Source organism: Symphodus melops (genome assembly GCF_947650265.1).
Source record: "Symphodus melops genome assembly, chromosome: 16".
NCBI lineage: Eukaryota > Metazoa > Chordata > Actinopteri > Labriformes > Labridae > Symphodus > Symphodus melops.
This window is the reverse complement of record NC_136706.1, coordinates 5,932,290-5,943,035: the sequence shown is the minus strand read 5'-3', so window position 1 is coordinate 5,943,035 and position 10,746 is coordinate 5,932,290. Positions and strand designations below refer to the sequence as shown.

The 10,746-nt window shown below is 42.0% G+C and overlaps 1 protein-coding gene across 1 annotated transcript in view; it reads right to left on the bottom strand.

Annotated features, from left to right (window-relative positions):
* Positions 1-10,746, bottom strand: part of csgalnact1a (chondroitin sulfate N-acetylgalactosaminyltransferase 1a) — a 32,172-nt gene that overhangs the window by 12,618 nt on the left and 8,808 nt on the right. Inside the window, 2 exon segments of the mRNA XM_079363840.1 lie at positions 1,367-1,583; positions 5,043-6,400. Of these exon segments, the coding sequence (XP_079219966.1) occupies positions 1,367-1,583; positions 5,043-5,856 (1,031 nt within the window). The 5' untranslated portion in view covers positions 5,857-6,400.

The following is a 10,746-nucleotide window of genomic DNA, read 5'->3' as shown; positions in this document are numbered from 1 at the left end:
CATCACGCTCATGCTGAAGATACCTCACCTCCTGCCCCGCTGCTCACACACACACATGCGTCAGAGTTTTCCCCACGAGCACAACATTTCAGAGGTTTAAAAATAACTAAATTCGAGCAGGGGGAACTGAATAGTTTTACACATTTTAAAGATGCTGCTGCTGCTGCTGTGTTTCAGATGGTCCTTAAAGTCTGCCATCAGTAGAGGATTCTCTGTAATGTGATAATGAGTTCTTTTTCACTGGAACTACATTTAAATAATCAAAATAAAATGTAAAAAATGTCATCATGTCACCTGTCTGAAAGCGTTTGCAGCCTGTGTGTGTGTGAACACACATTTTATCTCTTTATTCTATCTTGAGACATTTCACAATATATCATGAGTGCTGTTATTTCTCAGCCTAAAGGTGAATAAAGATTATATGATAAACACGCAGCAACTCACCGTTATGGTCTCCTAAACACACACACACACACACACACACACACACACACAATTTGTCCTTAAATATGGATGAGGGTAAAGTGTTTGCTCAGCGCCTCGCCGACTCTTTCAAGTAAGTACACTTTGTGCCACGTTGTATATCAACTGCTGGTAGTCAGCCCAGGGGGGCTTTTTAATGGGCTGCTACACTGCTACTAAGCAGGATTTATCATGTAAAAAGAGCTGTGATAAGCAGCAGCAGCAGCACAATAAATCAGACACTAAGTAGGATGTTTCCCAAACTGATGGTGACAGACTGCTGAGCTGAAAAAAGTAGATTTTACTGTAAACTGATGGCTATTGTACTGCCAATCTGCCTCTCATAGTTTTGTCTTTATTGAAAATTCTTCACCGTTTTATTGCTTGCACACACTTGCCTGGGAATATTAGCAGAAAATAGTGCAGATCCTAGCTCATGTTTTTCTATGGACACCTAATAAAAACATGAGCTAGGATCTGTAAGCTGCATTTATTTATACCCTTGTCTGACTCATTTATACCTCGCTCTGATTTGTTTGTTTCTTATTTTGCCGGCCAGCACCGAAATAAATGAACTGACAACACTACATATGCAGCTTCAAACTTTTAATTGCATGTTACTTCAAAGATAGCCTCTCTGATGTTAATTTCCTTTCCCTCTAATCTCTCACTTCTCTGGTCTCCGTTTGCTCGTTCCCCAATTAAAATGGAAAACTGGATTTGGAACTTAAATAACAGTTTCACATTTTTCCTGAATCAGTTATGTGTGACGCAAAGAATCTGTCTTGAATAATTCAAAACTCTCTTGTTTGTGTCACAAAACTCGTCTGATTTTGAAATTGAGAGCTTAAAAGAGGATAAAGCGCTCGGAGAGCTGAGAAAAGGTCGGGTGGTCGGAACTCACCTGAAGTTGTGCATGAACTGTTTGAACTTGTCCGTGCGTCTCGACAGCGGGACGATGATGTTGATCGGGATGTTGACGGTGTCCACTCTCTCGTTTCTCACCTTCATCAGAGGTCCAAACGGACGAAAAAGGACCAGGCGTCTGAACTCATGAGTGGACTCCCCTCTGAAGGTCAGCTCGTACAGCGTCCCTTTGTCCTTCTCTGTACGTGTGATACCTGACAGGTAAGACACGCAAACATTTCAAATACAGAGCCAGAAACTAGGCATGTGTTGTTGTAAAAACATAATATTAAGGGTGTCCACATGTTGAAAAGAACATGCATTTTTTCATCTGAGTCAGTCTCAACTGAGATCATCACTTAGCTTAAAGACTGTGAATATGTTAGAAGCAGCTAACACAGAGATGCTAATTTCAGCATGCTAACACAGGCTCAATGACAGTGTGAGCATGACAATGAAAGCAGATATAAGTTGTGATATATTTTTTGGGCCTTAAAGTAGATAAGACAGCTGGAGAGAGAGGAAATGTTGGGAAGAGAAAGTGGAGGACGACATGCAGCAAAGGGCCGAGGTCACATTCGAACCTCCTGCCGCTGCGATGAGGACTTTAGCCTCTGTACATGAAGTGAGCAACAAGACCGCTGGTCTGTGGGGCTCCTCTTTGTCCTCATTTTTGTGAAGCTTTCCTTTTTTTTTTTTTTTGATTTATTTTTGGGCTTTCTGAGCTTGTATTGGAGAGACATCTGTTTAATTCTGTCTCGCAGTGATTTTGTTGGTTTTCTCCAGAGTGCTGCTTTTGTTTATATCTCTTGAGATTCTGGTGTTCGCCAAAGTGCCAAAGGTCCTGTTTTTCCCTGCGAGATCTTTTTCAAACATCTATCTCAGAAACTCAGCTGTAAAATAAACATTTTTCAAGGGAACCGTTTTTTTCTAGCACAGGCTTCTTCATCATTCTTAAGTGCTGCTCTCTTTGACAGCCTGAAACTGTGTGGGATTTGTGGGAAAATAAAAAAAAGGGGTTTTCAAGGCCACTGGAGACATTGTCCATGCACTCGGATGCTGCTGGGATGAGCGCCCTGACTGAATTTACACACACAGACACACACAGACACACACACGCACACGCACACGCACACACACACGTTGCAGGCCTCAACATCAGCTTCTTCCTCAGGAGAGAAGTTATTTTTCAATTACAAGGATTATTACTTGCAAATGGAACCACTGAGGTCTGCGGGGGCACAGAGGAAAGACAGTATAGAGAAAAGTGAGAAGTGAAACCAGGGAGAAACAAGACTGGGAGAAATAAGACACATCACTGGAAGGAGACATGGCCTTCAAAGTGAGAGAGAGAGAGAGAGAGAGAGAGAGAGAGAGAGAGAGAGGATGACAGAGAAACAGCAGACAGATAATACAGAAGAAAGTGAAAAGCATGTCAGAGGGAACAGAAAGAAGTCTGTGGGCAAAGATTTACTCTCCGATAGTAGCTTGAAATGAGGGATTTCCTGTTAAGTTTGCGTGTTGCCTGCGAAGGGAGGCCTCATTTCCGAACACGATTAGCTTTCATGAAGCAAATATCCCAAACATTTTCAACTAAATGCCTCAGTTCCTGTCTTTCTATCTAACTGCAGTCTTCTGCCTAACGTACTCAACGTCTCAATACTTGGATGCGCTTTGACACCATGTGTCTTAAAACATGAACATCTAAGTTACTTTAATGATCAACTTTATTGAGATGAAGCTTTTTAATTATAACAGCTCTTTAGTCATGTTTTTAACACAAAGGTGCCATCAGCAGTAAAACAGCGCTCTGCCTTCATTGCACACTAGGCACATTTTCAGGACTGAAATCTTGCCAAGATATTTGTGCAGATAAGATGGTGTGCAGAAGATGAATTATTTAAGTCATTAAAAAGAATACATTTCTTTAAATATTAGGTGCCTTGGTCTTCTTTATTTGCCTCTGTGGAATCGGGACGATCAGATTTTTGCTCGTATCATAGTTAAGTCTAAAATTCTGGTATGGTGACAACCCTTCTTCTGTCCCTTTGTCAGGACACAATTGAGCGGCTGGAGAGTTCCCTTTGCATACCTCCTCTGTTTGTGTGCAGTTTCAGCTCACTAGCCTGCTAATGCAGCCCCTGAAAGCTCCCTGAAGATGCTTTTGTCAGTCTGGCAATCTTGCCTGCCTTTCATTTGTCTGACTGGTGGGATAAATCTTCCTGCTTGTTCAAGATTTGCTTCAAATCAATATCCATTAAGGAGCATGAAGAGCCAAATATGAGCAGGAGAGAGTCGGTAAAAGCCAGCTGCACTTAACTGCTGTGTTGTTTAAGTATTTTAGAGGTTGTTTTAGATACACATAAATGTTTGCACATCTATTTAAAAAAAACTGTCACATACACATGTACATTTGCCAGGACCACACACATGTAAAAGGCTCCATATCCTGACCTATGGCTCATTTCCCTTCAAGCCAGGTGCCCCTATTACTCATTTTAAATCCTACTCCCACTCACAAGCAGAAAGAGGTGACCTTCAAAGGAGTAGAAAACCCACCACATAGATATTCACACACACACACACACACACACACACACACACACACACACACACACACACACACACACACACACACACACACACACACACACACACACACACACACACACACACACACACACACACACACACACACACACACACACACACACACACACACACACACACACACACACACACACACACACACACACACACACACACACACACACAGTGAAACACAGAGTTGGAAAAGATGCTGCACTTCAATGAGGAGCAGCTGTGTTCATTTCCTGAGGTTGAGATCGAGGCTGAGCAGAACAAACTACGCGGAAATCCTACTATACTTCTTCAGTAACACACATATCTCTGACCTTCCAGGGATGTTAATTATTAAGGAATATTACTTTTTACAAATTATTGACAATCTGTGAGTCCATAAAATATGAGATGCTAATTTAAGAGGCTATAACATTTTTTTTCTTCCATTTTTGTCCATAATTACCAAAGGCATCAATATATGAATAAACTATTGTGATGTTGTGGTCATCTGTTATTTCTTGCACACCTCCGCTGTTTGTTTGATTTTATATGTAAAGTGAATGAACCGTTCCAGCTCTAACGTCTTGTGCTTCAAGGTAGCCTTGACCATTGTAACAACCAGATGATGAACCCAGCTGGTTCTCAGGTTGGGACCAAATTGGTTGCATCTGGGCTTTGGATACCCTGATGTGACCAATTCCCGGGAGACCCCATAGGGTTGGCCGATATGGATTGATGAAGGGCCCTTAATGGGCTACATGCTGTGCATACATTAGATGAACATAGCCCACTTAGGACCAGTCAGTAGTAGCCTATATTTTGTATGTTTATGCTGTATTTATTCCAGCCCATCTATTTACTTCTTGGTTTCCAATATTCAACCTGACACCAACCTACTTTAAAGTCCACTGTAGGTTGTAGGATAGATGGCATACTGACCCATCCAAACCAAGTTTAACCTACGTTAAATTGTTTTATAAGCAGGAGTTGCTATGGGCTAATTTAAGGTGGGAACACTACATATTTTCTAAAATATGCTTACTATTGCATTTCATTTGTATATACAGTACGCATTATATATTTTTTCTCACCTTCTATAAAGTCAGATGGTGAGTACACTTTGCTGGGTTGAGTCTTTCCTGCTGCACTCTTGCCATCCTGCTGGGATGACGGTGTGTTGAGGCTGTGCAGGGCCATCTCCAGCACCTCCCCCAGCTCCTCCCTCTTGTCCTTCCTCACAGGCTTCTCCTCAGGATGCCGAGTCAGCCCCATCTCCAGCTGGTAAACCCTCTGCAGGGTGAAACTTTCAAAAGGCAACACTGCATACTCGCTCGGCAACCTAGAGCCAGCGGTGACCTCTGCTTTCGACAGCTGACTCCTCAAAAACTCCTGGAGGTCCGTTTGCTGGCTCTTGGCTCCCTGGGCCTCCCCAAGACCACCTCCCTGTGATCTAGCCCCAGCTTCCTGTCCTTCTGCCGGACCACCTGCGCCTCTCTTCAGGCTGTCCTGCACTCCTTTTAGCTGCTGGCTACGCTCCTGCAAAGCCTCCTTGAGCTGAGCGATCTGCTTCTTTAAGGATGAGATATGTAGGCGGTGCTGCTCCTCACGCTCTTGGAGGAGCGCCTGATAAGATTGAGCACCAGGGGGCCCTCCGCTTTGAGAAGCCCCTGCTCGGGCACCTCCTGTCCCGCCTCCTGCTGCTCCGATCCCCGGCCCTGTGCCCCCCATGCTGGGATGGTTGGGTCCAGCACGGGGCAGGGCATGACTCAACATGGGGTCGTCAGAGTGCGGCGGGCTGCAGGTCATGACGTAGAGGAGCGACAGGGAACAGCAGAGAAGCACCAGCGCGCCTCCAACACGGGAGACCCAGGCTAGAAGTCCACGCCGCAACATCACCGTGTGCATCAAAACTCACTCCACGGAGATAAAAAGCCAAACACACGCCCCCACGCAGATATCATGTAACCTCACACACCCCAGCCTCTATGATAAGAGCCAATTTGTGATTATTTTCCATCACCCAGTGAGGAGGCCGGCTACTTATCAGTATGAGGTCATTTAATCTGAATTAGGTCATTGCCTCTCTGCCGCCTGAGATTGTAACGAGTTTTGTCATTTGCAAATTGAAAGTACGATGCTCAAAAGCCTGGAAAAAAACATTTTCTCCCACTCTGTTTCTCCAATCAGCTCCATATTCTGTGAGAAGACTCTGTCCCAAACATTGTTACATCACTCATCTGTGACTCATCTGTTCGTATGGGCTCTCAGCATGTCTGTAATGTCCTCTTCCTGTCTCTCCGACTGTTACTGAGCACGGAGAAAGTGTCTCAGGAAACATCTACGGGTGATTCAGCTTGATGAAGATGGGTGATGCATGGTGGGAAAAATGCTACGCTTCATGAGTAAGTCGATCCTTGCTGTTCAGTGATGGCTTCCCCATGTTGACTTCCTAAAAGAGAAAAACAGAAAGAAGACAGAGACAATCTTTAAAAAAAAAAAAAAAAAAAATACACCTTCGCCAACAGTCTCATATCAACGTTACTTGCGTTATTCTAAAAGGCCTCTTTGACATGTTAGCTTAGCATAGCAAAGGGTTGAACCGCCCTGACCATACTGAGCATTCCTTCAGGACTGCAGCTCAGTGAAAACAATGCTGTCACTGACGTGTTAGAATATGAGGCAATGAGCGAGGGTGTGTGCTTTAAAGAGTACAAGCTTACAGCATATGAGTGTTTTAAGGTGTGTGTGTGTGTGTGTAGAGAGAGAGAGAGAGAGTTTGACACATTCATAAATCTACCTGGAGGGAGTGTAGTGCTATTCTGCTAGACTACTCTGTTTATTTATTGCACTTTTATTTAACCACAGCTTCTCTTTTGATACACTATCTCTATTTTGAGAGGCCAAATGCGATATCTGAGCCTATTTAAAACCACTACAGTCATTATATAGTGTTTTATTTTCATGCAGTGTTTGACTTTCTAAATCAAAAGCAGTGTCTCCATATTTGGTTTCTCTAATTGTTATTTTAAGCCCAGAGTGAAACTATGTGTGCCCCAGTTTCCTCCCACAGCCCAAAAGACATTTCATTTGGTGCCTCTTAAAAATCTAAAGACGTGATTGTGAGTGAAGTATTGTTTCCCTGCTTGTGATTGACAGGCAAACTGGGAGAGGAATAAAGCCCAGGACAACCCGAAAAATAGTGGGTAAAGGCAAAGGACAAATTAAACCTTATCTATAAATCCTTCGTATGAAACAATCCATGATGGAAAAATCATCATAAGTCTATACAAACTTAGTATTTTGTCTTAAGCCTCAAGGGGATCATAAACAAACATCATTTAAGAAACCAGATGCTGTCCTGAACTTACCACCGGTATAGAAATGTATGGAAGGAATGTGAGTCCTGAGTATGCATATAGGTGTTTCAATGTTTGAGTTACAGTACATATTTGTAAATGTATCTCTGTGTATCAGCCTCAGTCTCTCCTGACTCCTCACACAGTCAGCTCTTTGACAGAGCAGCCTGAAGCTGGGCCTTAATGAAAGGATTAGTATATGGAAGGGGTGAATACTGGACTGTGCTTGAACAGACGGCTGAATCAGGAGAGCCGGGGCGTCTCTCCAGCTGGACCTCCTCTGCGAATCAGAAAAATGTCTTAGGAGAGGCTGCTCGAGGGAAATCGGGTGAGTGAGTTCTGTCAAGCAAAATACGGCTGCTTTGACAGACCATCATCTTTTCAATTAGAGGAAAACCCTCATGATGTCATTCTATGAGCCCATAAATCCTCCGAAAAATATGGCAAGACATTAATGGTTTTGGTGGGAAGTTTAATCACTTTCTCTGCCTACTCACAAGCAGCCCTCGTCATTCTTGTATCCTTGTGATCACAAGCTGGGAACCTTTAAATAATTACATCACTTCTCCCAGATGACTTTGGCTTTCCTGGTTTCTAGACTTCCTCTAATGAGCTGCTTTAATGGCAGTAAAAAAGGACCACAAGCATTCTCGCAATGAAAAACATGAACTAATGTCTGCCATTGGAGCTTCTTATTTAGTTGAGTTTTGCTCAATAGGCTTGGCTGTGACCATGTGCTAACCCTGACTTCAGCCTTGAAACCAATTAGCCTGGTTAAGCTAACTTCCCCTGGTTGTACCTTCATACTTCGCATGACAGTGGTTTTAAATTTCAGATCTTATTTTTGCCAAAAAAGGAAACAAGGACACACTCCAAACTGCTGAACTATTTCTTTCAAAAAGAATGGGTTGTAAGGCTGATGATTCATTTTCTGTTGATTGATTCAGTGCTTACACAAGATGAATTATGGCACGATGTCAAACAATATTCTGAAACAATACAGAAGCATCTTTCATATCTGCATTCGAACACACTGCATGTCTTCCCCCTGCAGAGACAATGTGAAGAGCCTGGAATATTAAAATAGAAATCAGATGTCAGATGCATCTCAAACACAATAGAAGTACAGATCCTCGGTGGAGTCCCTGCTGTTACAGGCTACAAGTGACAGACTCATCACTGAAGGTGGCTGCTGTGGATTTACGAGCAGAGACTCACAGTCGAACCACTGAGTCTCACCGGAGATGAATGGGTGGATTCAGTGCTGGTTATTTGACTCCCCGTGGGGATAGGCATGGCTGCGACACAGGAACACTGGCAGATAAATAATCATGTTTGCTTTTATTGGTGGTGGGGTGTCTAAACAGACCTCAGCAACTTCCTGCTCTGTGCTATCACAATTTTAACCACATAGTTCTTGTCTTTTTATGTATCATAGGAGCAGGGTTTTGACATGTGGTATTTATTTTTTTCCTTTTTTTTTTGTCGTGGAATAAAAGATCAGAAAGCCTTCCAACTGTTCCTTGATGTTTTAGTTCTGCATAACCTCCATATCTTTGGTATTGGTTCATTATTTTTGGTTTATTGGGATTGATTTAAAAAAAAAAAAAAAACATTTCTATCAACACTTCAATGTATTTCATTGGTCTTTATGTAAATGGCCCAAACTGGTTTTCAATTAATCAGTTCAATATTGAAGCTTCCAATAACTGGATTGTAACACACTTTGGTGTAGACGTTGATGTTGTCTTGTGATTTTGGATATCTACCAGCTTTCTCTCTACATGAGGTTCACATTTGTGGTTTTGAATAATATTTCTCAACAATTTTTGGTTGGATTACTTTGGAATTTGGTACAGACATGCATTTCCCTCAAGAGAATGAAATGCAATAACTTTTTTGATCCTCTGGCTTTGCCTCTGCCAATACCATTTAAAGTTTCATTGTATTCTGTGCTTTCTTTGGTTTATGATCAAAAACCTGCAAAATAAGTCGGATTTTAAACAGCCTCATGCTCGGCCCTGCAATAGGATGGTGAATATGGGAAGTAGGGTGGCTGCGACGCAGCAGCAAGTTAGCAATGTGGGCATTGCCTTTTCAGTATTGTTGTTCTGCATTACCTTTGATTTGAAAATTAGAATAATCTTTTGTCAATGTGAATGGAAAAACTGTATGGCAAGAACAACCGTTTTGGTAAAATAAAAATGAATGACAAAGTCAATTATTTTTTTCCAAAAATGACTTTTCTGTCTCACATGAGTCGTATTGATATGTCGTTTAGGAGACACTTCTGTTGCTAAGGACCGTTTCCACTTAGGTTCAAAATCTATTTCATGCTGACTTATTTCAGTGATAATAAGTCTTTGGACCAAACAGTCTGGATCTGCCTGCTAATAGAAAGCTAATTCAGTGCTGGTATTTGACTCCCCATGGGGATAGGCATGGCTGCGACACAGGAACACTGGCAGCTTAATAATCATGTTTGCTTTTATTGGTGGTGGGGTGTCTAAACAGACCTCAGCAACTTCCTGCATGTGATCAGTAAAAACAATCGCAGTAAAGCGGTCCAAGGTCATCGTCCTAAATTTGTCGAAGAGAAATCGGTGTGTCAATAATTACACATTTTTTAACGCTTTGACACAATGAATTCTACCATAAAAGGTAATTCTGGAATCATTTGGAAGTCATACCCAATGTTACACAATGTCAGAATTACAATGTTACCAATCGTATCAAAGCTTTTGACAAGACAAAAAGACAGTAACATGTTTCCTTTTCCATTAGAGATCACATTATTAATCATTTAAAGTGACAGCATGGCACAATGCATCGATCCAAAACCACACTGATGAGGGTTCAAGATAGAATGAGTCAAGAGAAATACGAGTTAGCTGATTACCATTGATTTCAGGATTTCTCACACACAGGCCAGTTTGAGTATTGGCTGATAGTGATTAGTGAGGCGGTTTTCTCCTTCCATGTATAAAAGGTGTCAGTTAAACAGTTTTTTCAGGTAGCTACACCAAAGTACACCAGAACACATGGAAAAAATGAAAACGTGTAATTTGCTAGGTGATGAATGGAGCTTTATACAGAATGGATTCACAAACTCGAACTTGCACATTAGTGATCTTAATAAAATGACTTTTGTTGTGGCTTTCGAGCTGTAGAAGAACAAAATTGATTGCCAACTGAATATTGTTCAGCCGCTTTGACGATACGAAACTTTAACTTCATCATCACCCAAGAAACAAAAGCATCAACATTTCCAGAAACTGAGAGGAAATGAGATAATTCAAGACTTGACGTTTGACACCTCACAACAACGCCCTGCCTGAATTCACCCAATATAATGCACATTTATTCTGTATATTATCACCATTTCACTGCATATGTCAGGAGCAGCTAATTTCCACATAGAGAGAACTCAGTTGGAACA